Raw genomic sequence first — 27,369 nt, 5'->3', positions numbered from 1 at the left:
AGCTTCTGGACCCTTGTTTTTCTGGCCCGACCACGCATGTCGCTCAAACTATGCCGCACACGCTGCCACCATCCAATTCCTGCAACCACCTTCTCCATGGCAACAGCCCCGCGATGCCACTGCCGAATCTAAGACGCATCTTCAGCTCCTCGCGCACAGACGACCAGGAGCGTGCCGTCTCTCGACAGGCGTTCTTCCGATTCTGCAGCTTCCTCACCTCGTGCGCTGTCATCGCTTTGCTAAGCAGTCCTAAGCGTAGGCGCGCAATCGGTCTGTGAGGTCTGTCGCAAGCATGGTGCCTCCGCCAGCTATTCCGCCTCGACCACACGGATCACAGCAACCGCCTCCATATGCACAGGAAAAGTCCACCGTGAGGTTCACAAATCTCCAGTCTGGCGAGACAGTGTTCACCCGGCTGCTCATCGTCGAAGGCACTGTCGATTCGACCACCAAGGATGGTAGCATCACCGTAAGCAGTGACAGCAAGTCTGGATTCAAGCCTGAAAGGTGGGAGATCAATCAGGGCTATTTCAAGGCGCTTGTACCTCTCGTTCGTGGGTGCAACAACCTGACGTTCGAAGCCCAGCTTTCAGGGACAAGCGAGACAAGCCGCACCACGATATCCGTCACATACGACAGGCCAGCAAACGCGCCGCCGCTGCATCTTGCCATCGTCGCTGCGTGTGACTCTCCCGTCTGGAACAATGACGGTCGAATGCCTCCTAGCGTCCCGCTCAAACCAGGTAATCCGAGTGCCGCTGCTGCGGTCAAGGAGGATCGGTTCTCGCGTTTTCTAAGCAAAGCTATGGACAAACTCGATCTCGCGGCAGGTTCCTCACATAGCCCGGTCGACGAGCACGATCGCGCACTTGTCGATACGCCTCCTGGTCCGCGACGTGAAGCATTCAAAGCAGGTGGTCTCCACGAAGTCAAGCGACGGATAGCCCTTCAGGCCTACCTCTGGCAAGCCTTCCACTCGGAACAGATGAGAAGGCATGGCATGGGTCGGCGCGCATTCCAGCTCGACGACGAAGCATCGTTCGCACAAGGAGAGCGATCGCTCGAGCTGCTGCCACGTGTCCATCTGATCAAGTCGCGCCGGACGCTGCGAGAGTTTCGTGATCCAGAGAACGCGCAGCAGAAGCCCAACGCCCGAAACGGTGGAGCTATGCATGCCTTTGCCGCGGAAGCGCTCGAGGACCCTTCGACTCCGCGCGAGCTTCATTGGTCGCCTGTCGCTGTTCTGACGCTCGACACCATCTGGGATCCGAAGATGCGGCTGCTCCGAGCTCACGGCGCTGTCGGTGCGGGTGGACCGGGCAGCTTGTCCCACGGCGTGATGGGCTCGCACTGGCTCTGGGCTGCACCACGATCGCTCGACCAAGTCACAGCTGCTTTCTTGGACACAGAGGCCACGGACGAATCCTGCTGCGTCAACGACCTCGACGAATGTCCGACCGCATGGCAGACGCTCAACATCGGATCTGGTGCCTTCTTCCACGAAGCGGGGCACGCCATGAACCAGCCTCATTGGCCAACTGGGCTGATGGCGAGGGGATACATTGAATTCTCTCGTGCGTTCATGACGCGGGAACCTGGTTGCAAGAGGAATCGTGTTGCGCCGGGTCGATTCTTCGCGCCTATACACGCGGGCAATGACGACAAGCACAATCATGTGCATCGAGCTCAAGCCGTGCGAGCGAGGTGGCATCCGTGCTTCGTCCTCCCCTCTGATCCCATCTTGCCATACTTTCAGCCTGGCGACCATTCGGCTTGGATAAGGTGGAACGAGAACGAACCTTCGTGGACGAGTACACCCCGTGGAGCGCTCTTGAAGTGCGACTCTGGCATCGGGTCGATTGAAGTCGAAGTCAACGGGGACTATAAAACGCACGTAGAGTGGTTGAATCTGCAAACCCCATCAGGACCACCGCAGATGCCGCCACGAGAAACGATGATCGACGCATCGTACCTCAGCAACCTCGTCGGCTTCGATGTCATGCATCCTTCCTCCCCAAATGTCAAGCTCAACGCTCTCGCCTGCAATATGCGTCAAGCCGAGCTCGATGGATACAGACAACACGCCATCGCGAGATCACTTCACATCGAAGGCTTCGATGCCTCCCGTCGAACGATCTTGAAGACACTCCCGCTAGGTCAGGTCAACCGTTCAGGTCACCAGTGGGATCTCATCTTCCCCTTTGCCAGAGACGATGTACCTCCCATCGAGTTGGTAGCCATCGACATTTTCAGCGGTGCAAGCTTCGATGGGTTTGTACTGCACTATTCGAACGGCACCACGAGTCGCTTTGGTCCGTGTGGGGGGTCGCCTTTCCGCATGCAGGTAGGGAGAGGCGATCGAATTCAGCGCATCAGTGTGAGGGCGGGGGCGTGGATCGATGCGGTGGAGGTGGTGTTGAAGAACGGAGGGAGTAGTGGCATGCGAGGCAATACGAGCGGTGGGTCGTTGAGGGTGCTGGAGCCAACGGATAGAAGAGGGGAGATTGTAGGGTTGTACGGGACAAGTGGCGACTGGATGGATTCCGTCGGTGCTTATACGAGCTCTCCAGCCTGAGGCGTTGGAGTTTGTCTGACATCATAAATACGAGCGTCGCAAGCAATGAAGAAACCTATAGATTGCAAAAACGAAAACAATCAGAGCAAATCCGTGAGCTAATCAACCTTTCTGTTCTGCTCATCAACCATCGAGCTGAACTCTCCGTTCGTCTTCGCCAGCAACTCGGAAGGACTACCGAATTCGAGGACTTCCCCATTGCTCAGCACAAGAATCTTGTCGTAGTCCATGATGGTGGACAGTCTATGTGCGATCGTGATGGTCGTTGGTCTTCCGGGGACTGCGACGAAACCGTCGGCGTCGGCGTTCGTAGGCTTCATGGGTCTCTTGGACTGAGCACGTGTGAGCTGGTCAGACTCGCAACTGTCCTCGGGAGTCGTAGCTGCGGATGCAAGGGCAGCCTGGATCTGAGCATCTGTGTCCGAATCAAGGTTCGAAGTGGCTTCGTCCATCACGAGTAACCCCCTTCGCTTGAGAAGCGCACGAGCCACGTTCAGCAGCTGCTTTTGGCCCATGCTCAGACTTTGCAAGTCGAGCGGGTGATCGAGTCCTTGCGGAAGCTGCGAGATTGTTTCGAGCATCGACGTCTGCTTGAGGACTTTGTAGTAGACTTGATCGTCCGAATGCTCGTTCTCGGGATCCAAGTTTTCGCGAACAGATAGCGAAGGAAGCACCATCGGCTCTTGCGGGATGTAAGAGATGTTTCGCCTGACCGAGTCACCGGTCAGCGTAGCCGTGTCGACACCGTCGATCGCGATTCGGCCAGAAGCTGGCTCGAGGATGCGGAGCAATGACAGCAGCAACGTCGACTTTCCAGATCCGCTGCGGCCGCACACCCCGAGGCGCTCGCCTGGTCTGAGTGTGAAGCTGACGCCGCGCAGCGACATGGGACCTTCCGTACCACCGTAGCCCACTGTCACATCCTCGAAGCTAACACCAGCAGCAGGAGGATAGCGACCTTCGTCCAGTGCTGTGCTCGGCATTTCCTTCAACTTGCTCTTGTTGTCCTTTGGATCAGCCGGGGTCGTTATGATCTGCTCGATACGCTCCAGCGAGACAATACCAATTTCGAGTTCCGTCCAAGAGGACATGAGACCGTTGAGATCCGAAGATATTGAGATGGCCTGAATCAATGCAACTGCAACCAATCCAGCATTGGACTTGTGCCTCAAGCTCACGGCAATGAGCACGAGGGCGGTGTTGAGCACCATGCCAAGCAGATTGAGCCAAGTTAAAAGCCAGACGCGTACCGTCCAGAGCGAGTAGTATGGTCTCTGCGACGTATCCAGAAGCGAAGCGGTGGCATCGGCAAAAGTCGCCTCCATCTGCAGTGCACGGATGGTCAGCAGACCCTGAAGGTCCGCGGTGTCCTTGAACTGAGAATGCAGTGGTGATTTAGTCGATAGCTCGAGACGCCTCAAGATCCGTGAAGAAGGGCTGTACAGCTTGTAGATGCCAAAGTATAGGGTAGCCATGGCAACCATGGCGCCCAACAGGTAAGGCGCAGGCAAAGCCATGAATACCAGCGAATAGCCAAGCTCGACGATGAAGTACACGAGATTGACCAAAAAGGCGGGAATCTGATAATCCAGACCGTAGATATCTTGAGTGAAACGATTGATCATGCGACCCGCGTTGATGTTGAGGAAGAAATCGGCGCCAGAGCGAAGCATGCCGGTGATTTCGTCGTGATGAAGCTTGCGTGAGACGGGCGGACAGAGCAGGTACATGTAGATCAGCAAGGAACCGCCGTAGATGACCACCCTGGACACAACGAGCAGAATCACAACTCCGATGTGGAGAGCGAGAGAGCTGCGCATCGTATCCTCGGTGACTTGCTTAGCCCACGCTTGCAACCAGAGAAGCTGACCGTTGGCTAGACCGGTTTGCACAATGAGAGCGAGTGTGTACATGACCGCAACCCACCAGCCTGCTGCATTGAAGTACCTGACGAAGACTGAAAGCTTAAGCCCTCCTTTCATGATCTCCTCCTGCTCTTCCTCGACATCGAGGACCTTGCGCTCTTTTGCGGCTGCGGCACGTATCTCAGCGGCAGCAGATGACTCGCCGTCTGCATCAATGCTATCTCGTTCCTCACTCGAGCGGCGTCGGATGGTGTCGAGCCTGTCGGCAAGCTTGGAGACAATGGTCTCGCCACCCTCTAGCATTTCTGCTGCTCCTCCTCCGGTCATTTGTATGATCCGATCCGCAAGCTGCATTTGCTGAAGAGAGTTCGTTGCCATTATCACAGTTTTGCCTCGCAGCAGGCCGCGCTTTCGCGAGAAAAGCGCTTGATTGATGCCAGCGGCTGTGGGAGCATCAACTGCACTGAGAACATCGTCGAGAACGTACGTTGGAGCGTCTGCATAGACGGCGCGGCAGAGTGCCAATCTCTGCTTCTGACCCCCGCTGAGATACTTTGCAAGAGTGTCATCGCCCTTGGGTAATTGTTGAACATCAAGTGCGAGTCCGCAAGCTTTGATTGCACGCTGGTAGCGATCTTCGTCGAAAAGTCGGTAGAAGACGACATTCTCCTTGATGCTCCTTTCCCCTTGTGTCCATGGATTCTGACTGACGTACGCAACGGGAGCCGATCGCAGCGACAGCATTGCCTCGCCCTGCAACACTTGCAGCTCGCCAAGTAAGCTGCAAAGTATAGAGGTTTTGCCTGTACTCACTTCTCCTACAACGACAGTGAGCTGTGCACGAGGTATGACGAGGCTGAGATCGCGAAGCACGGGCCCGTCCGTTTTATCAGCCAAGCTTGCCCGTGCGGACGTCGGACTCGAGCCGGAGACGTCAAGGGATGCTGTAACATTCGGTCCCTGCTTCCAAGCGAAGGAGACGCGATCAAATGCGGCGGCAGCTGTAGCAGCAAGATGAACCTTTTCAGTTGCTGGTACCCAGTCTGTGCCTCTTTCACCCGCATCTTGTTCGGGAAGCAGCAAGAAGGTCTCGAGCCGCTTGAGCGAGGTGATGGTCGAGAGGACGGTGGCGTATTTCCTGGCGAGGGTGAAAATAGGACGTTCGATGATGCGAACGATCGTGATGCTGGTGAAGACGGTGGAGGTGTTGAAGGGAAATGCGCCGGTGCTATGGTGATGGAACGCCGACACAAGCGCAAAGGTGACCACAGTGCTGGCGAGTAGGATGTCCCCGGCCGAATTGCCAAGGAGCGAACCGAAGAGAATATCCCAAAGGTACCGGATAAGGGCATCAACTTCACGATGACGGATCGATGAGATCTTGGAGATCAAGAAGCTCTCAAGGGCGGATTGCTTGACCGCCTTGATAGAGTTGATGGCGGCAGAAGTGAGACCCGTCCGATCGTCGGTGAGCTTGCTCCATTCCCGTTGCTTGGCGGAGGTGTCCCTGGCCATCAGAGGAATTGAGGCGAACAAGAATGCCAATGTCACGATCGTAGCCATGAAGGAGACGCCGATCTGCTGCCACAAGAGGTAAAGTGACACAACAATGACAATGATGGCGCTTGCTACTTCAAGGGCAGGATCAAGACCGCCTACAATGCGTTCGATATCGATGGACTGCATGACGGTGGGCGATGGTGTGTTGCCGTCTTGGAGGGCATCGACAGATAGAACAAGCGTCTTACGGTACACTGCATAAACGAGTGCACCACGTAGTTTGCAGGTCGCCTTGTAGATAGAGAAGGTAAAGTGTCCAGAAGAGAGTGCTAAGAGGAGGTAAACAAGCAAGAATGCACCCACGATGCCCCAGCCGTGGGCGGCCGGCTTCGGTGTTTGCAAGGGATCCGAGTAAGATGCGATGAAGTCGAGGGTCTCTTGCACAAGCAAAGGCTGCAAGAGGATCATGACCGTGTACACCGCCTTGGCTGGTACTGGCGAAAGCAGGACGCCCGCAAAAGCTTTTATGGTGGCTCGAATGAGGTGGGGCCGAGTGGATTGGTCCTTGGATAGAAACGTGCTCCTTTCTGCAGATGTCGCAGAGAAGGCAAGGTCTGACATGAAGACGCCCTCGGAGTCACGAGATTTGATGTCGTTGGGGTAGCCGTTCCCATTGAAGCTGTCACCGACCGCATTCCCGCCTGCACTAGCGTGCCAATATCGAAAGAGCCTCGCCTCGAGTGAACGAGAAGAGTAAGAAGCGGCAAGGGGCTCGATGTCGTCCAATTCGATGGGCTTCTTGGTTCCCTTCCACAGGGGCACGAGGAGGTACAGAAAGAATATCTTGGACACGAAACTTGCTCGTTCTTCGGCCGTCTGGCGCGGGTCGAAGGGCTTGGTGGAAGTGGACGCAAAGAGTAGCGACTTTGCGCCCAAGTCAGCCGCAAGCAGCGGAAGAAACGCCGAGCTGCGCGCTGCAGGCACGAAGTAGAAGGTGCGTAGTTGAACGGCAGAGAAGAGCGAGGCGAATAGCAGGAAAGTGTTGATGAGGGTGACGATGGGCGTAGATCGAGCTGGACGATGAAATGCCAAGACACAGAGGACTATCAGAGCTGAGAATGACTCAAGGACGAGCGAGGGCACGACCATCGTGTCAACACTCGAGCTCGCGACACCAGGGAGGACACGAGGAGCCATTGCCAAGAGCGCGACCACCAAAGCGAGGTGAGCCACCGCCAAGAGGATAGCGCCTCCATCGCGTCTGTGAATGCATGCCGAGCCGCGATCGAGAGGAAGTTGAATGTAGCGTCTAGAGGACAGCAGAGTCCAAACGATCAGGCCCAGAGCGACGAATTCAAAGATGGCGTTCGGCAGCAAGGAGAGGATGCTGCACTCGAAGCGAAGGGTGAAGTCAAAAGCCCTGCACGTCGAGACGGGCCCAAAGCTGCCATCGTCAGCGCAAAAGATGGAGCGCGCCATCTTCCTCGACGATGTTGCGGACAATGAAGAGAATTGAGTAGGACGGTGAGAATGACGACAGCTTGTGGTGGGCACAAGGAAAGGATCGAGTCTTATACTGTCCCTTCATCCCATCCTCAAGGCTTGCGAGCAGTTCTTTTGAGGGCTAGGCGGACCCTGATTGCGAAGCGTATCGGTGCATCTCAGCCGGTCGCTACGCCAAGATAGGAATGGCTGGGGCGGGAGCCTTTCGGGTATCGCCACGCCTTGAGTGTTCTGTCTAGCCGAGGTTCGGAAGCAGCTGAGCTGTTTCGCATCGAACGGCAAGGCGCGTGTGCTTCTATGCTCCATCTCCGTTGGAAGAATGTATGGCACCACAAAGCGGGGCTGCAGTTTCGAAGCCCATTCTTTACCGCCAGATTTCTTTTTCAGCAGCTTGACAGCGGAAAAGGGGGCACTCAGGCAAGAGTCCGGAATAGTCTGCTCCGAGGCCACTAAGGCCCAAGATTATCCGCTTGTTTCACACGGCACAGGAAGGCTCCTTACCAAGGAATGCTTCTCCCACAAACATGTTCTCGGATGGGCTCACTTCTGCGTCACAAGCGAGAGGCATGCTCGGTGCGGCTTTGCGCACAACGGACTTTTGAGAAGCTATCATTTTTGTACCACAATTTTGCAGTTGTTTTATTGGCGTGACCATTTACTTTTTTCGAAATTATCAAAGTGGAGTAAGCTCGCTGACCAAGGTCAGGGACACTTCCTCCATCGACGTCACGAAATATCAACGTGCTTTGTGTATCATTCGAGGTCGACTGCATGCTTCGGACGAGCACTACACAAGCCGGACGAGCATTGCTACGATCTCGTCCTGAGCTTGTCTCGCCATCATCACGACCCTTTCGCATCCGGCACCTCAGCACGACCCCATTCATGGCACGCAAGTCGGCGCGAGCAATCGCAGCTGCCGATTCAACAGCCTCTCCAGAAACCCAAGATGCGAGTACTAGCAAAGTTTCGCTGTCAGACCTCAACCCGAAATCATGCTTGACGTGCGGGAGAGTGATAACGCCACGAGCCAAATGGGCAAAGGACTGGAACGGGATCAAGTATTGTTCGGACCGTTGCAGAAGCAGCAGACCTGGCAAGATCGTCGCCGCGTTCAAAATCGAACAGAAGAATCGTGAGGCACTAACTGATCGCTCTGGAGTGACCTGCAGTGATAATGATGTGAGAGTGGACGTGGAGACATTCGTCGAAGGGGTGCTGTTGGAGATCGCGGCAAAAGCCGGAGGGGGGACACTGGAGGACGCTCAAGATCGGATCCGGAGCTTGCTCGAAAGTGCATCAATACCAGTCGGCATGCGCGAATCCGAGACCAAACCCAGCGATACAGACGAGGACGAGGATGGGCAGAGCCACAACGCATCCACTGAGATCGACGACAGTACCCACGTGCATCTTCTCTGGAAAGCACTGGACAGCCCACCCGGTCTACGAGAGCGCATCCGAAGAGCAGCAAGACGTCTAGCTCTTGGTCTCACTCACGAATCGAACACACGACAAACGAGCATCACGACAACAGAAGCAGGATCGTTGGAGCTGCTGCAAGGCGGCAAGGTCTTGCGAACAGTTCAAGATTTGTCTTTTGCAAAAGGTGTCTTACATGTAAAGCTGAAGAATAGTTGATTTGCGCACATCTTGCCGAACGTATGCTGCTTTGTGTGTGTGGGCATCACTTGCCTTCTGCGATCTTCTTTGTGGACTTTCCGGGCTCTTCAAGGAAACCGACATCCCATCCCATTTCTTCCATGGTCCAACCCAGGATCTTGCCGGTCTCCTTGTCGATGACGAAGAAGTTGAGCCTAGTCGAACGCTTAGGATCGTGTGAAATGTTGTTGACTTGCTTCATCTCTTCATCGGAAAGCTTGATGAGCGTGATGTTTTGCTTCATACGCTTCTCGTTGGTCGACTTGGGTGCGACCGAGGTACCACGCTGAACGGCCCAGCTGAGAGCGACGGTGGCAGCGGTGACGTCGTGCTTCTTGGCAATCTCATTGAGATCTTTGTCGTCGTGGATCGAAGCGTTGTACTGACCCAGTGGGCTGTAGGCGGTGATGTGGATGCCCTTTTGCTTGCAGTACTCGACCAGCTCGTGTTCGGGCAGGTAAGGGTGTGCTTCGATCTGGTTGACGGCCGGCGTCACCTTGCTCGTCTTGGCCAGAATCTCGAGGTTCTTGATGCTGAAGTTGCTCACACCAATGGCCTTGACCTTGCCCTTGTGCGAGTTGAGGAAGATGTCCTCCATCTTTGCCCACGTCTCGTTGAAAGTGGGACCGAGGTGCTTCTGGTGCTCGAGACCACACGCTTGGCCCGCACCAAATCCGCCGTCGTCCTCGGTGAATCCTTGGGGCCAGTGCAGCAGCCACAGGTCAATGTAGTCGATGTCGAGCGCTTTGAAAGAGTTTTCGAACTCCTTGACGGGATCGTGCACTCCGCCGGGTCGGAGCTTGGTCGTCACAAACAATTCGGAACGTGGGACGCCGGATTGACGAACTGCCTGGCCGACCTCGCCTTCGTTCTGGTATCCGGTGGCGGTGTCGAGGTGACGGTAGCCAACGTTGATGGCCTTGACGAGAGCATCGACGAGCTCGTTATCGCGTCCAGGACCCGGCTGACCTTGCCAACAGCCCATACCCACCGAGGGGAGCTTGGCACCGGTGTTGAGATTGAAGCTGGGGATGTCTGCTGCCATTGTGAAGGAGGAAGAAAGTTGGTGGTGGAAAGAGAGGGAGCTGTCTCGTTCCCTTCTCGTCACTATATGAGGTGGGACTCAGTCATCGCGGAAAAAGGTGACCGCCTATATCCGAAGGGTGGCTTACAGATTACCGTGTGCATTCGTGCCGGCCATCTTCCAGATGCAAGCACCGCTATCTTTCGTCCATGCATCATTAACAATGACGTCCGTGCACAGGATGTGAATTTTCAGGTGGAGTCGCCGACCGAAATTAGGAGCGTGTGTATTGCCGTCCTTTTCTGGTGTCGATGCCACTCACCTTCGTCCGCGGAGACTGAGCCTCAAGCTATGATGGTTAGTTGGGCTCAAGCAAGACTCATGCACGTATCGGGAACCTCGCTGAAGCAGAGTCAAATGATTACGATGGACAGGAATGCTTTTGATCATGGCTTACCACGCGGTCAGAGTCTGCTCAGCAACCCATTTACTACCCTTGGGCAGCGTCTCGAATCCATGGACAGAGCCAGGCTCGACGCAAACATACTTCTTCCAGCCATCCTCTTCCAAGTCACCGATCGACTTGTTGCCTTCTTCTGCGCAGTTCCACAGCACAGTATCCTTGAGCTCTTTGGATCTCGTCACTTCGACACCCTTGCCCATCCTCCCCAACGGGTCTTGCAGCAAGCTGGCGTTGTACACCAACTTGACATCGCGCGGCAGTTCGCCAGCTGGAGTGCCCTTGTGCTTGCCGACGTGGACACGGTCGATGGATTGGGCGTCAAAGGTGAAGTTGTCGGTGTCGAGCTGGAATTCTTCTGCACCGCGCACCTTGTCGATGTAGTACATGCCGTTGAGACCCTGGACGGAAGCTTTGGTGGAATCGGGGACGAGGAGGTAGTTGTGCAACAAAGCCTGGAAGGGCATCTCGCCCTCGCCGTCAACGTAGTTGACCTTGAATTCGCATCTGAGCGAGTGAGGCAGCAGCGTCACGGTGTACTGCAGCACCGTGTGGAAGGGCCATACAGCTTTGATCTCGGGCTTGTCGTCGGTGCGCAGCTCGAGCGTAACGCTCGCCTTGTCCTCTTCGTCCACGCTAATGACATGAGTAGACAGAGCCCAGTCGTGGTCGCGCGCGAAACCGTGCTTGCCGAGCTTGTTGATGAGCTCCGGTGCGTCGGCGTGATCCTTTGGCGAGCCGAACACGGGGAACACAATGGGAATGCCGCCTCGAATGGCAGCGCTGCCATCGAGAGCTGCTTTCGAAGAGAGAAAGAGTCGCTCGCTGCCGCCTGCCGCTTTCCACGAGGTGACGGTGGCGCCGAACAGACGGATCTCGGCCGAAGCCTGAGATTTAGGTAGCGCGAGCTGTACCGTTGTGCTGTCGTTGATCAGAGTGACTGGCATCGCGTGGAACGGTGGGTGTGATAAGTGTTGCAGGAAGAAGATGCTCTGCGTCGCTTGGCACGATAAGCTCCACAAGTGAAATTAGAGCTCAGTCGGTCTGTGCAGGCTGAGAAGAGGTCAAAGCGTTGAACAAGCGGGAAAGCATCGCCGATCTGAGAAATCGTTCGACGATCGAACCGATAATTTTCGACCTGATTTGCCGTGTTCAACAACTATCCACGCAGGAGAACACCACTTTCCCATTTTGGAAATCGTTTCGATTTTGGCTGAACATGCAGCGAGCCCCTAAATCTTGTTGTTTTTGTGAATTCACCGAGGCCAAACTTGACAGCTCCGACATCAACCGCGAAATCTTGTTTTGATGATGGAGCATCATAACTCAGGAGCTTGGATGGAAGTCACGAGGCCAGAGGATAAGGTCGGGTTCATGAAAGGGCACAGGCATGCGCAGAGCTGCAAAGTCTTTGTCGACCGGTACAGGAAAGTGGATGCAACGTAGATTGGTGGGAGGAGCGCTTGTGCACTAGGGTGCATCATGCATGCACAACACTAGAATCTCAGCGGCAATACAGCTGGGCCGACCTGCCTATTCGAGCGACGCTGACGCCTTCGAGCTGTGGATCGGAGTTCATCTCGAGCTTTCTCTGTCTTTGCAGAGCCCGCTCGAAGCCTACCTTCATTTGGCAGCGAACCTAAGCCAGCGAAACACAGCTGTCGATGCAAGGCACGGCGAGTTAGAGCTTCGATGACGGATACATGTCCGCCGATTGATGCTCTTTGTTGATTGTAGCTTCGTTTGTGCTTGTGCGCTTTCCGTACCCCTAGCTTGATCTATGCACTCCACATCCACTTGCGCCTCATCCCCTCCTCGAACCTTCCTTAGAACCCGTCCACCACCATACCCCTCTGCCATTGACACTCGATCGACTAGCACATTACACCATGCCTTCCAGAGTAGCCTCCTCATCAGGCTCAATGGCGACTCCGCCACCGAAGAAGAAGAAGGGTGGCCTCTTTGGATGCTTCTCGAAGAACGCTCTCGATTCACTTCCCCGTAACGCTCGAGGCGATGCAGCGGCCATCATTCGACTCCAAGCACAAAACATCTTTGAGCACATCCCCACCGCATCCGATGCGTCAGCGTCGACAGCTGCCGTTACGCCCCTCACCGAGGAAAAGGGCCTGCTTAGGCTAGCAGAGCTCAACAGTGCGGCTCCATCAATTTCTGAATCAGCATCTCCTGTCAAACGGCTCTACGCACAAGAAGTCATCGAAGGTCACGAAGACGAACCAACTGCTTTCGAAGAGCGGTACAACGAGAAAGTGGACCAACACGAATACGACACCGAGGAGGCACGCGACGTTCTACCGGACGATGTACCGCTCTCCACAACTGACGGAGTCAACACACCGAGCGCAGTCAGGAGTCTGAGCGTAGCAAGCAAGTCAGGCCGAATCAAGCGCTCGCTCAGTCTCAAGAGGAGCGGCAGCACTGCCAGCACCAATCTGATTGCTCGCGCTCCCCCCGTCAGCTCTGCCGACTTTGCCGACTTGCCTGCTTCGTCAAGCTCCTCCTCAGATCTTGCGGAGAGAGACGGTGCTGGACTAGGAGACATGGCTTCGATCAGGAAGGCGAGAGGACAGCACCGTACGGGTCACGAGCGAGTCTTTCCAGACATCAGCGAAGATCTTGCGTTCGAAAATGTTCCCATTCCACCAAAAACGCTGCCTGGCGGTATACAAGAGGCGGACCTCACCACACCCCTCAAGAAGCGAACGCTGGCACTGTCTATGCCCGAGTCGGACAGTATGAGAGCAGTAGCTGCAGCTTTGGAAGGCTCGCCTGATTTGGTGCGCTACCATCCAGGTCCTAGGGTCAGCACTCCGCGACTCGAATCACCTTCCTCCAACCGAGCCCCTTCGTCCGCAGGCATCCGCAGTCAGCGTGCCCAACGAAGCGAAGACACGGTGACGGAGCTACCTTCTGCTTCCACTGCACCTCATGGATTCTGGAACTCCGGTCCTGACGCCGATGAATTCTACGCTTCCGGAAGAACGATCCCGTTCCAGTACGTGACGAACCTCTCACGACCGGTCTCAATCGCCTCTCTCCGTTCGCTCGCCTGCCCCAGCACGCCGCCGCGAACCTCGTCCCGACCGACATCGCCCAACGGAACATACCACGGCCTTCGCTCCACCAAGAGCTTCTCCGTCTCTCCGCTGAAAAAGCAAGCCACGTTCAACGGTTTCCCACGAACCTTCTTCCCTGCTCCTTCCACCCTCAAACACACTCCCAGCACAGCCAGTCAGCGACGGAAACCGGCCCCCGAAGTCACGCCATCGCTGATCATCGCACATCACAAACAGATCTCGCAGGACGCCGAAGAGGAGGACGACGTCGAGCACGAGTTGACCGGTGCTCAGGGTCACGCAGCGTCTCGCTCGCACACGTGTTCCAACTGCGGCACGGTCGAAGACACCCGCGACTTTGCCGCTTTCGTCGGCAAGGGAAAAGCGTCGAGACGAACATCGGTCAAGCAGCAGACGTTGAACAAGCCTGCGCCGCAAACCGCTGCTACCGGTTCGCTGAGGAAGAGCAAGTCCGCCATGCTGAAACACGAGACATCGATGGGTGAAAACACGCTCACGAGGTGGGGGCTAGCCGAAGCGTTCAAGTCGACTACTCAGGGTGAGGTGCCGGAACAGCAGAAGCTGCCGGCGAAGAAGATGGTTCCAGGTCCCGGTGGTGGATACATCACGGATACGGCCAACGTGAGATGGTGCAGCGCTCTGGATGAGATCAAGAAGGCGTTAGCAGATGACGGGACGACCGCTGCCAAGCAGGACGAAGAAGAGGAAGAGGCGAGAGTACAGAAGGAGACTCAGACTGCGTTGGCGCAGGCAGACGCAGTGTTGGCCAGGCTCGGCGTTGAAACATAGACCTCCACGAGTTTGTTCCCTTGTACAGATTGTGACGCCTTTCATAGAATTGATAATGACTTTGCAAACGCAAACAAGTGCCGAAGCGCAGCTCGCATCACACAAGAGCGGGGGATATCAGATGACCCAAAAGTGGTATTGAGGTGAAGCCAAGATCGAGCAGCTTGCGAATCTACAAGAGAGAAGCTACGAAAGAATGTGTGTCGACCGACAAGCCGTCAAAGGCGAACAAATAAAAAAAATACAAGTCTTGACCGCAGGAAGAGGGAAAGGAGCAGAGAGCAGGGAGTGAATTTTGAACCACGACTACAGCACAACAGCTCCCTTAATGAGCGTTGCCTGTAACGTGGACCTCGTCCTGTGCGCCGACAGGACCGGTTCGAGGAACCTCTACGGGGGAGAAGTTGGGGCTACCCGTCGAGTGCTTCTCGTTGGCCGAGCTGGTGGAAGCTCGTGCCTCGACGTCGTCCTCGGCACCGTACATGGCGTTCCTCTCCTGCTCCATCTGCTCCTGACGCACCTGCGCCAACCTCTGCGTCTCCCTCCTGCCCTCGAGGTAGAACTCGATCTCGTCATCCGTCATCTGCCAGAACTTCATGTTTCCGGCCATCACCTTCCTCATCCAAGGTGGAACGATGGCCATGAATCCAGTGGTGTCGTCGTTGGCGGAAACCATTCGTGCACCCCAAGGCTCCTTCATGGTGTCCCATCCATCCGGTACGACACGGCCGCGGGTGGCCTTGGAGATCAACCAGGGGAGGGCGTTGAGGGCGATGTAGCAGCAGATACCGGCGATCAGACCGTAGGCGATGTTGAAGAAGAGCGGGATGCCGACGATGGTGACGAAGGCGGGGATAGCGTCACCGACGTAAGACCAGTTGACCTGGGCGGTGTTGGAGGCCATCATGGAGCCGACGATGACCAGCGTCGAACCAGTAGCCCACGAAGGGAACGAGGCAAAGATGGGAGCGAAGAAGAGCGAGAGGAAGAACATGAATCCAGTCGTGAGACCGGTGATACCAGTGCGTCCACCTTCGGCGATACCAGAGGCGGACTCGACGAAAGCCGTGTTGGGCGAGCATCCGACCAAAGAGCCGATCGAGATGGCAACCGCGTCCGAAAGGTAGGCTGCCGAAGAGCCTTCAAAGTCGCCGGTGCGTGCGTCCATGAGGCCGGCGTGGCTGGCCATGGCGTACAAGGTACCGGTGGTGTCGAGCAGATCGATGTAGAGGAACGAGATAAGTGCGTACCAGACCTTGCCGTTGCTGTAACCGGACCAGTCGATGTTCTTGGGACCGAGCATGCCGAGACCGTTCCAGTTGGCGACCTGCTTGAAGTAGTTGAATGCATCGTCGCCCATCGCCGTGTGCGGGAAGAGGGTGACGGGGGTGTTGCGAGGCCACGAGACGATGGAAACGAGGAGGATACCAATGAGGAAGGCACCCTTGACGCGGTAGAGGAGCATGAGGGCGGTGAAGATACCACCGAGCATGACACCGAGCCAAAGGGTGGGCGACTGGAGCTTGTGGCTCTGGCAGAAACCGCTAGCGTCCTCGTACTGGGCGGGGCAGCCAGCGAGACCGATGAGGTCGGCAGCGTTGCCACCGATGACACCGAGACCGTTGGGGCCAAGACCGATGAAGGCAAGGAAGATACCGATACCGGCACCGGTGCTCAACTTGATGCTGTGTGGCAGCAGGCGAGCAAGCCACTGTCGGATACCGAAGAGCGAGAGCAGGAAGAAGATCCAGCCCTCGAGCCAGACAGCCGAGAGAGCCTGGCTGTAAGGAATGATACCGGTACCAGCAACGCCGACGATGGTGAAGGCAAAGTAGGCATTGACACCGAGACCGGGAGCGAGACCAAGAGGCATGTTGGCAAAGAGAGCCATGAGCGTGGTACCGACGCAAGCGGCGATGGCGGTAGAGAAGACATAGTCACGGTTGAGGACAGCGACGCACTGGTTGTAGGCGGCGTCATTGGCGCAGACGGGGTCGGCGGCGGTGTGGGCGCATTCGCATGGACCACCGGACGAGCTGAGAATGCTGGCGTTGACCGAGAGAATGTAGGCCATGGCAGCAAAGGTGACAAGACCGGCGCGGATCTCGGTGAGGAAGCGCGAGCCGGGTCGCGAGAGGGGGTGTCCGGAGCCATCGAGTCGGAAGTAGTAACCGACAGGCGAGGTGGCGACCGCCCTGTTGAGACTGTTGATGAATCGGTCCATGTTGTAGAAATATCGATCCGGGGCGTTCTACTGGGTCGATGAGAGGATATGGAGGTGGGCGACACAGAGGAAGCGTGTCGATGCTCGGCGTCAATCAAGACTCGAGTAGACCAGGTGGGTTATGAGCCCGGAAGAGGGGATGGGGAGGGGTGATGTCGAGCGGAGGAGTCGGTCGGAGAGGAGAATGATGGGGACAAAGCATCCAAAGAAGGATCAAGTTAAGTACAAGATGGGAGCCGGGTGTGGCGAGGGAGCAATTCTCATTCGTTCAAATCTCGACCTTGTGCGATATCGAGCGCGGGAAGAGCCTCTCGACTGTGCCATTGCAGCTCTCCGACCACATACATTGTCGGTGACAGCCCGTAGACGGGCAGCTGTATCTCTGGAACAGACAGTTCGCGTAGAAACAAGCGAGGCAGATGTGCAGCATGAGAAGGGGAGGCACGGCCAAGGTTCTCAGCGACAGGACTAGGAAGTTTCGCCACGCCACTATCAGTAGCTCAAGGAGCGTGAGCGTGAGAGGGGTCCACCAACCGTTGCCGTGTAACCTGTCACAAGTCGCTGCAATTCCTGAGAGATTAATTTGTTGACAGGTTCGAGACCGAATCGAGCAAGGAGGAAAAAACCGACTTGTTCCGCAACGAGTCAATTTCTTTTTAGTAAAAAAAAGTTACATTAAGAACAGAAGCCCTAGGCGACGTTCGGCTTGGGTTAATTGAACCACTTTACCTCCTCTTCCTTGTCGAACCAGGCAGAGAAGATGCTCTGCGATACAGGGCCGCGATAACAACCGTTGACTGTGATAGCCTCTGTCTCTGTCGAAGCTCGTAGAGCAGAGCTTGTACAGCGAGCCTAGCGTTTGTTTGGTGGGGGCATCTGAGCATCTGCGTTTGCACTGAGAGGTGCCGGAACAAAAAGCGAAAGCCACACTGCACAGACATTGAATGCTGCAGAGAATGCATGAGCGTTGAGGAAAATTTTTTATCGTGGACGTTGTGATTTTTTCTTTTCTTTCCAGTCTTCCACACTCAACTCCGAGCTTCTCGCCGTTGGAAATTGAATTCGAGCGACCCGGTGCAACGTTCCGGTCAACCTTGCTTCCGGGGATGCCCTGGCAGGCTCGCACAAGAGCTGAAAGTCGTGGCTGGTCCGCAAGGTAACGTGCAGTGACAGAGCGATCGTTGGCACTAGAGCGCATGCTGTGAATTCTTCTCTTGCATCTCGGTTGCACTCACCAGAATCCATATGGTCGCACGGACTAGGAAGGTCTTCTTTCTGAACACGGCAGATCACCGGCGGCCAATTGACTTCTCGAATTTTGCCAATCTCGAGGCAAAAAGATTTTGCTGCATGAAAAGGCGTCCGACGGAGCTTTAGGATGCAGGTTGAAAGATAAGCGACGTTTCGCGTGCATCTGGCGCTCCGGCGCTCAACAGCCAATCACCTGCAAGGGCACAGTCGCGTGAGGACGAGCCTTTTTTCCGGCCGGGACCACTCAGTTCGGCATCCCATCGCCCAGATATCTGTTCTCAACACCATGTATCATGTCAAGTCTGCTCGAGGGCAACCATCGAACCTCGGCGGCATCCGAGACGGAGTTTCGACATGCCTGATAACTGATATTCATACTGATCTCCAACCAATGGCGAGCGCAGGCAAACGATCCACAAGGCCGGGGTCCAATGACAAGGGCCGGATTCCCAGACTGCGGGGCCGCTCGGCCATCTCCGAGAAATTATCTTGTTGAACAACTGTGCGGTACTATTCCCCGATCGAATGTGCGTCTTTCCGGCCATTCGTGGCGACTCCGTTCGGCCTTCTCGGGACCTACAAAGTGGGAACGAAAGGAGTTCCCGCGTCCACGCCCACACACACTGAGTAAACAAGGCGTAGATAAGCATCCCAGACGGCTGCTTATCACGGACAATTGTTACCCCGCAATCTCGAGCCTCTTTCATCGTCACCTCACAGGTCACATGCGTCCCTGACCTTGTTTCGGTCCTCTCCGGCCTCGAGTGTGGGCGGCTCAAACGCAGCTGATATCGCCTACTGATCGGAGTCCTTCTGACGATCGCGAACGAGTCGTACGTCCGCAGTAATTAACGTCCCGCGCGGTTGGACCGGTATCTTCTCGCCCTCGGACTTGGCCGAAATTTCCAAGGGGCTTGGCTCGATCGCTCTCGGCCTGTAGAAATCCTCTCTGGAGCAAACAGCACGCCGTCTCGTAACACTTTGTGACATTGCAATACTGTATCATTCAGCAATACTGTATCATTCAGGTACAAACTGAAGCAGCGACGAGGCCAGACAAAAGCAAATTGGAATCAGCAGATCTCTTTTCATAGAGTGAATGAACGTCGCCAGCAATCACACGCACTTCTGCTCTGCAGCCAGGGCCCAAAACTCGCCGCGCTGTTGCAACAGCTCCTCCGGACTGCCCGACTCGATCGCACGACCGGCCGACATGCAGATGATCTGGTCAAAGTCGATCACCGTTGCGATCCTGTGCGCGACTGCGATCACTGTCGTGTCTGGAAAGTGCTTGGCGAGGACACTCTGAACAGCAGCGTCGGTTTCCACGTCCATGGCGCTGGTGGCCTCGTCCAACACTAGAATCCTGCGCTTGCGAAGCAGAGCGCGTGCTAGCGACAGCAGCTGCTTTTGTCCCGTGCTGATGAACGATTCGCCCGTCAGCAGCATCTCGTCCAGCTTGTTCTCCTGCTTTTTAACAAACTCGGCCAGGTGGCACTTGTGCAGGGCGTCCCACAGCTCGGCCTCGGTGCAGACGCCCTCCGGGTCCAGGTTTTCTCGGATCGTGGCAGCGAGCACCAGAGGATTTTGAGCGACGATCGTCATCTGTGAGCGGAGCTTTTGCGAGGGGATCTCAGAGATGCTCTTGCCGTCGATGCGGATCGTGCCCGATCGCATCTCGATCATGCGGAAAAGCGCGAGGAGCGTCGTGCTCTTCCCGCTGCCCGATCGTCCTACCAGGCCGAGACGCTTGCCTGCAGGGAGGTTGAAGCTGATCTCCTTGACCGCTGGCTCCAGCTCGGCAGAGTATGACACGGTGACGCGGTCGAACTCGATATTGCCTTGCACCACATGCGCGTTTGTCGTGTCGCCGTCCTTGCCTTTGGCAACGGCGGCAATATCCTCCTCGGGCTCCAGCTGGCTGAATTCGCGAACTCGCTCCAGCGCGACACCCGCGATCTCTACTTCCGTGTAGCTGATGACCGTGTGGTTGAGCAAGATGCCTAACTCGGTCGCCTGCACCAGCGCGACACCGAGCAGACCAGCCTTCGACGAGTGACGCAGCACGACCACTAGCAGCACAAGTGCCACATTGATAATGGTGGTAAGCAGCAGCAGCCACGTCTGCAACCATCGTCGTACAGCAAACAGATGGTAATACGGCGTCTGCGAGATATCCAGCGATCGTGTGTTGAGCTCCAGAAGCGACGCTTCACGTTTCAGGCCTCGAACGGTTGCCAACCCCGACGGCGAAGACGTTTCGGAGAAGAGCGAGTAAAGCGGACTCTTGGCGCCCATCTCCAGTCTTCGAAGTTGGCGACTCGAAGGGATGTAGAGTCGCTGCAGTCCCCACGAAAGGACGATCAAACCGACCGCTAGGACGGCGAGGTAAGGTGCTGGGATTACCATGGTAACAAGAATACCCAGCACCGACAATGTGATCAACGCCGCGTTCGTGAGAGCCTGAGTGAAGGTCTGATCGACATTGAAGAGATCCTGCGAAAAGCGATTGATGATCTGTCCCGAGCTCCATTTGCTGAAAAACGACAGTGGCGCCGAGAGGACGCCTCTGAGCTCAGCGGCATGCAGTCTGTTACCTGCCGACTCTGCGCAGGAAGTCTGGAAGATCCAGAAGCTAACGGCGAGGAAGATCGGGTTGAGCGGCATCAGGCACACGTAGCCTGCCATCCAAGCACCCCAGTCTTGGAACCGGTGCCTCTGCTGTGCTTCTGCCCATGCTTGCAGGTAATACGAGGGCGCGAGAATTGCTGCAGCACCCAAAACACAGAGGACGAAGAAGAAGGATATCTTTCCTAGGCCGGCGGCCTTGAACCAATCGGCGTACACCTCCCAGCCAACGGATCCAGTCATGACGGCTTCCTGCTTCTCAGGCACACCGCTCTTGATTGGCTTGTCTTTCGTCTGATCGGCGGATGGCATGGCTCTCTGCGAGTCGATGCTTGCACGCGAGATGGCATCCTTGCCCTTCATGGAAAGCTCCTCGTAGCGACCTTGCTCAGCGATCTTGCCACCGTCGATACGCACGACCAGCTGTGCGTGGTGGAGGAGATGTACAGCGTTGGTGGCCATGATGACAGTCTTTCCTTGAAGAAGGCCTGCCGAGCCCATCAGTGATCGCCACATGTGAGCAGCCGTCTCTGCATCGAGGGCACTGGTGATGTCGTCAAAGAGAAAAGCTTCGGCATCGCTGTACACAGCTCGAGCCACAGCAACTCGCTGGCGCTGACCACCACTGAGCGCACTGGCCGTAGTGGCATCACCTTCTTGCAAGCCATCGATGTCCTCTGTGAGAGCGCACGCGCGAAGGGCTGTGACATATCTCTCTTCGTCGTATTCTCCAGTCCCAAACACGATGTTCTCGCGAATGGATCGTTTCTCCTGCAGCCAGACATCCTGACTGACGTAAGCGACACGGTCAGCAAGGAGAGGAAGCTGCTGCAGGCCCTTGATCAAGTCTGACTCGCCGAGGATCGCTTGCAACAGCGTCGACTTGCCTTGACCGAGTCTTCCAGAGATCATGGTAAGAGCACCGGCCGGGATCTCGAGATTGACACCGCTGAGCACAATCTCTTGCGACCAGCCAAGATCGGCATCGACAAATTTGGCAGCGTAAGCCTGTGGAGCATCCCTGGAGCTGGAATTGCTGGCGTTGTCAGCGATACCCTGATCGATTGCATCCTGAACTTCGGGCTTGTCTTGACTGTTCAAGAACTCCTCGATACGAATCATACTGGCCCAGGCTTGTAGCAAGAAGCTGTATTGCTGACCTATCGCGAGTAGAGGAGCTTGCAAGATGCCAAAGATTGTGAGGGTTGTGAAGACCGTGTTCAGATCGAAACGGTTGCTACCGCTTAGCCTGTCTACGAGAATGAGCGTGACAAACGTCGATAGGCCGAGAAGCTCGCCTGTGCAGTTTGTGAAGACGACAACGCCGGTAAGCTGCTTCATGACGTTGCTCCGCTTGATCAGTTCTTCCGCTCTGACCTCGGAGATCTTGCGGTGCAAGATGTCCTCGTAAGCCGATGCCTTGACGCCTTTGATATCGGACAGGATGCTAGAGGTGAGGTTGACCCGCTTGTCCGTAAGGGCACTCCAGGCGCCTTGCCGCGTCCCCATACCACGACTTGCGAGCGGTGTGAGGAGCAAACAAGCGAGAACGGAGACCATCGAAGCGAAAAAGACGAGGCCAAGCTGGGTGTATAGGAGGTAGACACCGATGGCAATGGTGATGACGCCGCTCCAGAGATCGTGAACGACGGTAGTGGCCTTGACGACGCGTTCGCTATCGACACTCATCAGATTAGCGGCTTTACCTCCGCCGCTGGTGCGCGCAGTTCGGAGGTGCAGGTTGAGGCCCTTCCGATAGATAGATTCGACGTATGCGCCTCGGATCTTGCACATGAGCTGAGAGCTGGCATGCCAATACTGGCCAGTGGCGAAGGTCTGGCCGAGGTAGACGAAGGCGTACGCGCCGACGAGACCCCATCCATAGACGACGGGCTGTGCGGTGACAGCCTCGCCCTTGACGGTGCCTGAGTAGGACTGTACGAATGCCAGCGTGGTAGAGACGAGCAGAGGCTGCGCGAGTTCGGCGGCAGTGAGCAACAGCTTCCAAGGCACAGGGAGAAGCGCAGCGAGAGGGAAAGCCCGAAGCGTTGCCCACAAGAGGCCACGGTTCGCATTTCCTCTAGGGAAAGATCTTCCGTTGTAGAGTTGTGCAGTTTCAGACGTTTGTGCTGGAGGTTGAGCCTGCTGCGAAGAGAGCTTCTCAAGCGGATACGATTCAGCGCTGGAGCGCGAAGCGTTGTGTTTGACGTCCATGCTCGCGCCGTCATCAAGGTGCTGGAATGCAGATTGACCCTGTTGCGGCTCGTTTGAGATTCCAGACCAGCTGGCGATGAAACTCTTGGCAAGTGAACGTCCGTAGAATTCGGGCTTCAACGAGTCGAGGTCTTCCATCTCGAGTGGCTTGCGGAAGCCGTTCCACAAGAGCGGAAACACCCAGATGAAAAGAAGGCGCGAGAAGAAGCTGGCACGCGATTCGTTGGTTGAGTTGACATCGACACCGCGGATGCTGGTCGCGTTCTCGACGGTGAGCATCAAGGCTTGGCAGGCGAACGCGATCACATAGACGTAGAAGAAGGACGTGTGTCGAATAGACGGGATGGCGTTGAAAGTGCGGATGCGGCAAGCGTCGAAGAGCAGGGTCAACAGGAGCCAGAGAGGCAAGGCCATGTTGCCGCCGCGGGTCTTCCTTCGTTCGGCTACGGAAAGTGGGATAGCGAGAAGCGATGCAATGAAGGGAAGCACGACGCTGGGCATGCCTGTCCGATCATCCATGGCATGCCTGAGCGAGTGAGAGGACGGTGCTCCCAGAAGGCCGATGAGGACAAGGCTGAGCACGGCATTGCAGATGTAGACGGAAGCGCCAAAGAGACTGATGGGATCGGAGTGGGGAGCACACGATCTGAGAAGCGATAATCGAGGCTGCGTCGCAGAGGTAGGGATGTCGGGCTTCTTGCGAATGTGTGTCAGTCTAGCAGCGATGAGCAAGATGGCGATGCTCGACGGTAGGATGGCAAATATGGCATTGGAGAAGGTGACGGTAAAGTCGAAGAAGCGGCAATCGGAGACGGGCGTGAAGAGGCCGTCATTGCACACCGACATGGTGAAGCTGCCCAGACGAGGGCTTGTGCCGGTCTTGCACAATACGGTTGATCGAGCTGCGTTGATCCGTCCACGACGATATGAGGTGAGCGTGTGCCAAAGCAAGATGTCTTGGGGGAAGAATGGGTGAGGTGATCAGGACGGAAGATGGTGTGGGCATCCCAAAACCGAGCTCACAGTCGTTGGCCTTTTGAGGACATCTTGCAACGTGAAGTGTACGACACATTTCGGAGCAAAGCTGAGTCGATGCAAGCTGCATCAACGCTGTCTGTGAATGTGCGGAAGCGAAGGCGTTGGGGGCCGGCCAGTGATCTTGACAGGTGGATAGCCCTATCTGCAGGGTGCTCCAACGGAAAGTAACACATGTGTCCGCTACCGATTCCTGCTGTGCTGCCGTCCACGTCCACGGCTCGGCTTGATGGTCGCGTGCTCTCGGCAAAAAAGGGGAACGCGATAACGCAAGTCGCCGTTCCTGGCTGAGTTGGTGAAGCACAACTCCTCTCCACGCATCGTCAGCGCTGGCTCTTTTGTAGTGGATCAGCTCCGCCCGCAGCTCATTACTATTTGCACGACCGAGACATCTTCGAGCCATTCGAGACCTGAGAGCCACTCGTTGTAAGCTCGGACACGTATGTGGCCAGGACGAATCGAGGCGACGAAGGATGTAGTGACATCGGAAGCAAACACCTAAACTATTTCTTAAATTTTTCCGTTGGCGGAGCACATTCGGAACAGGGTCTTCCGACAGCTGTGCCTCTGATAGGGCAGCGTTTGCTCCAACATGACTCGGTCGCTTGCGACGTGGATGCGTCGAATTGCCCCTTCATGTCCGTGGACATGCACACTGTGCTGCACAGTGTAACGTCAGACCGCCGCACGTGGTTTCATGCTCCCACTTACACAATTCCACGATATGACGGCAAGTCAGATACTGACACGCACTCGCTTCGTGGTCACCATACGGTGAATCTCACATCATCGATGCAGAACGAACAAGAATACAGATTAGAATACAGCAAGAGAAGTAAGTGTTCTTTCCAGGACACAGCGCGGTGATGGAGACTCGAATCAGTGATAACCGTAGCCCAGGCTTGGCAGCTGAGGAGGACGGTCACTTGCCAGGCCTGCGTTCCTCTGGCAGCCCATGCTACCATACGGTTCTGCTGGATATCCACCTGGTGCGCCCGAGGCGTATGCGTTGTAGTCGTACGATGGCCTGCCGTACGCTGGCGTCGCCGCACGTGCATCAGCGAACGGATCAGGGTTGGCGAATGGTGTATCCATGCCGTACTTGGCTTGGATGTCTGCCAAAGGATTGGCTCCTCTACGATCGTACGAAGACATCTGCGGTGGCGCAGGTGGACCGCCATAAGTTGCTGGTGCTGCGCTGTATCGTCCGTCTCCTCCTTCGCCATATCTTGCTGATTTTGCCGCTTCGTCAATGGTGTCTTCGTCGTCAAAGTCATCCACCGGCTCGAAAGCGGAATCATCTCTAGGATGGACAAAGGGCGGGATGCGAGGTCCATTCTTGCGCTCCATCCTCCACTGTCTCAGGAAGAGAAGTAGAGATAGGAACCACGCAGCCCACAGGAACCAGCAAAAGGCAGCCTCAGCTCGTTTGGTACGACACCAGCCGCCTAGTTGGTTGACAAAGTCGGCGCGATCCTTGCCTTGTGCGTGCGGATCCTTTTTGGGGTCTTTGCAACCGGCAGAGGTAAAAGCCGAGATGGTCTGGGTCATAGCGAGAATCAGAAGCAAAAAGCCAAACACGCCGTTGGTGACCAGACCAACGCGTGCTTCGGAGAGGGCTCGCGTCAAGTTCTTCATGGTCTTGTATCCTGAGCGTTCGTAGATGATGGGGACGATGAGAAAGATGCTCGAGGCAAGCAAGCTTGCTGAAGCCAAGAAGAGCAGCAAACCCGTGAGACCCGAAGGGCCGTTGACCCATTTAGCTTGGAAGGTGGCCATGTATACGGCAATGAGCAACGTCACCACAGCGAAGAAGACCTGGAGAGCGCGCAAGATCATGTTCATCCTCGCCACGCGCTCATCCTGCGCATGCACTACGGTTGCCACTCCCGCCGCCGCGTTGCTGATGCCTTGACCGTAGGCTATTGCAGGATGTGGCTGATCTGCTCCTCCGGAATCCAGCTTGCCCCACACCTTTTTCAACGACATGAAGTCGGGCATGGTGGAAAGACCTGTGCAAACGTCCTGCGGTGTGAAAGTTCGATGCGATGGTTCTCGAGTGATCTGTCGGTTGTGCGTTCCGGGCTTCGTCGACGGTGGAGAGGTCGACAGGGTATGTGAGTAGACTTGGTCGTCAAGAAGCGTAAGTAGATAGGATATGGGATAGTCTTTTGTGCGCGTGCACGTGTGAGTGCGAGCGCGGTGTTCGTGGTGGTAGTGATGGTTGAAGCCGTTGAATGGCGAGTGGAGGCTGCAGAAGCTTGACGGCCTGCAGTGTGGCTGCGGCACCTCTTGAACCAACACACACACACAAACGAGCCATGCACAGCCCGGAAGGCCAAGGCACGCAGCGAGGGGAAAGGGGTTCCGGTTCGAGCCCCTCTCTCGACTCGCCAAAAAATTAGATGTTGACTAACAGCTCGTGAAGACGCGATCCGTGAAATTAGAGCTCCCTGATCTGTTTGCATCGAGCCATCTCCGCCTCAAGCCCCTGACTCAAAAGTTGATTCAAATTTTACGGCGCGTCGGCAGGAGAACAACACTTCGGTTTTCAAAAGATTGTTAGAACGAGAGAATGGACACATGTCTGGCCGAATTTTGACACCAGCGCCGACTTCCGGTTGAGATTTTGTCTGACCTCATTCGTACTAGTTGGGAAGCTTTGCGTCAGGGTTCATCCTCCATAGCTAGCCCTGTTGCATACGAGAACAGCCTCAACCATGCATCCAGTATGTCAGAGACATCCATCGCATCGAATGCAGAAGGATTGAGTCGCTTTTGCTGACCATGGTATCGTCTTCTCTCATCCTCCTGTCCTCCTCCTCCTTTGCTCATCGATCTGCGATGACACCAGCATTTGGTCGGTGAGGGCAAGCTGCAACGTGAGTGTCGATTCCAACAACCCACCAACAGCACAGCTTTGATCCGTGGACTGACGCGTAGCTCTCCTTCTTGCCCTTGTCTCTGCAGATTGCGCACACCTGATTCAGGCTCTCAACGAATGCCACGCCAAGGGTGTCTGGCACAAGATCACAGGAGGCTGCAACGGCATCAAGCACGATCTCAACATGTGTCTCCGGCAAGAGGTCAGTCTGAGACCTCTCTCATACCGCCGGTGCCTCGCGTCCGCTAGCTAACCCTCCGTCTATGTCATCTTCTTTCTCCTCTTCGCCAAACACCAGCGTGTGGAACGCACAGCCAACCACGTGCGGGAGTCAAGAGAGAGCCGCAAAAAGACCGAACAAATATGGAAGGAAATTGACCAGGAATCTTAGGAAGCAGAAGCACTGTAGACTCAAGGACCTACCTGCAGCCACCGCATCAACCTTGCATTGTACTATAATATAAGCACCGTCTCAATCTGTATCACCATTCGACACAGCTAGCCTGCCGGATTGTCTCTTTTCCAAGCGCTCTCGATGGGCACACTCCGCAAAGTGACATGAAGAGCCTTCTATTCGCGTGTACAAGAACAAAACAGCTCTATAATCCGGAATATGCAACCAAACTGAAGCAGATACACTAAGATGAAACCCAAAAA

The 27,369-nt window shown here is 55.8% G+C and overlaps 10 protein-coding genes across 10 annotated transcripts; 4 read left to right on the top strand and 6 right to left on the bottom strand.

Moving 5' to 3' along the window:
• Window positions 1–292: 292 nt before the first annotated feature.
• On the top strand, window positions 293–2,575 carry PHSY_003784 (zinc metalloproteinase; the record flags this gene model as incomplete). Its single annotated transcript, XM_012334401.1, has 1 exon — window positions 293–2,575. The coding sequence occupies one exon, from the start codon at window positions 293–295 to the stop codon at window positions 2,573–2,575; it is 2,283 nt and encodes a 760-aa protein (XP_012189791.1).
• Window positions 2,576–2,673: 98 nt separating this feature from the next.
• Window positions 2,674–7,419, bottom strand: PHSY_003783 (ABC multidrug transporter; the record flags this gene model as incomplete). Its single annotated transcript, XM_012334400.1, has 1 exon — window positions 2,674–7,419. The coding sequence occupies one exon, from the start codon at window positions 7,417–7,419 to the stop codon at window positions 2,674–2,676; it is 4,746 nt and encodes a 1,581-aa protein (XP_012189790.1).
• Window positions 7,420–8,214: 795 nt separating this feature from the next.
• PHSY_003782 (hypothetical protein) lies at window positions 8,215–9,084 on the top strand (the record flags this gene model as incomplete). Its single annotated transcript, XM_012334399.1, has 1 exon — window positions 8,215–9,084. One exon carries the CDS (start codon window positions 8,215–8,217, stop codon window positions 9,082–9,084), a length of 870 nt encoding a protein of 289 aa, XP_012189789.1.
• Window positions 9,085–9,130: 46 nt separating this feature from the next.
• On the bottom strand, window positions 9,131–10,150 carry PHSY_003781 (hypothetical protein; the record flags this gene model as incomplete). Its single annotated transcript, XM_012334398.1, has 1 exon — window positions 9,131–10,150. One exon carries the CDS (start codon window positions 10,148–10,150, stop codon window positions 9,131–9,133), a length of 1,020 nt encoding a protein of 339 aa, XP_012189788.1.
• Window positions 10,151–10,582: 432 nt separating this feature from the next.
• On the bottom strand, window positions 10,583–11,536 carry PHSY_003780 (possible apospory-associated protein c; the record flags this gene model as incomplete). The annotated part of the gene is made up of 1 exon (XM_012334397.1): window positions 10,583–11,536. One exon carries the CDS (start codon window positions 11,534–11,536, stop codon window positions 10,583–10,585), a length of 954 nt encoding a protein of 317 aa, XP_012189787.1.
• Window positions 11,537–12,511: 975 nt separating this feature from the next.
• PHSY_003779 (alpha-1,3-glucan synthase) lies at window positions 12,512–14,476 on the top strand (the record flags this gene model as incomplete). The annotated part of the gene is made up of 1 exon (XM_012334396.1): window positions 12,512–14,476. One exon carries the CDS (start codon window positions 12,512–12,514, stop codon window positions 14,474–14,476), a length of 1,965 nt encoding a protein of 654 aa, XP_012189786.1.
• A 325-nt stretch (window positions 14,477–14,801) lies between these two features.
• Window positions 14,802–16,700, bottom strand: PHSY_003778 (purine transporter; the record flags this gene model as incomplete). Its single annotated transcript, XM_012334395.1, has 1 exon — window positions 14,802–16,700. The coding sequence occupies one exon, from the start codon at window positions 16,698–16,700 to the stop codon at window positions 14,802–14,804; it is 1,899 nt and encodes a 632-aa protein (XP_012189785.1).
• A 2,367-nt stretch (window positions 16,701–19,067) lies between these two features.
• Window positions 19,068–23,639, bottom strand: PHSY_003777 (ABC transporter; the record flags this gene model as incomplete). The annotated part of the gene is made up of 1 exon (XM_012334394.1): window positions 19,068–23,639. One exon carries the CDS (start codon window positions 23,637–23,639, stop codon window positions 19,068–19,070), a length of 4,572 nt encoding a protein of 1,523 aa, XP_012189784.1.
• Window positions 23,640–24,707: 1,068 nt separating this feature from the next.
• On the bottom strand, window positions 24,708–25,673 carry PHSY_003776 (hypothetical protein; the record flags this gene model as incomplete). Its single annotated transcript, XM_012334393.1, has 1 exon — window positions 24,708–25,673. One exon carries the CDS (start codon window positions 25,671–25,673, stop codon window positions 24,708–24,710), a length of 966 nt encoding a protein of 321 aa, XP_012189783.1.
• A 142-nt stretch (window positions 25,674–25,815) lies between these two features.
• PHSY_003775 (hypothetical protein) lies at window positions 25,816–27,103 on the top strand (the record flags this gene model as incomplete). The annotated part of the gene is made up of 3 exons (XM_012334392.1): window positions 25,816–25,945; window positions 26,799–26,914; window positions 27,011–27,103. The coding sequence occupies 3 exons, from the start codon at window positions 25,816–25,818 to the stop codon at window positions 27,101–27,103; spliced, it is 339 nt and encodes a 112-aa protein (XP_012189782.1).
• Window positions 27,104–27,369: the final 266 nt, after the last annotated feature.

This window comes from Pseudozyma hubeiensis (genome assembly GCF_000403515.1).
Source record: "Pseudozyma hubeiensis SY62 DNA, scaffold: PHS38, whole genome shotgun sequence".
NCBI classification, from domain to species: Eukaryota; Fungi; Basidiomycota; class Ustilaginomycetes; order Ustilaginales; family Ustilaginaceae; genus Pseudozyma; species Pseudozyma hubeiensis.
The sequence above is the reverse complement of the archived record's forward strand: the minus strand, read 5'-3'. Positions and strand labels throughout refer to the sequence as shown.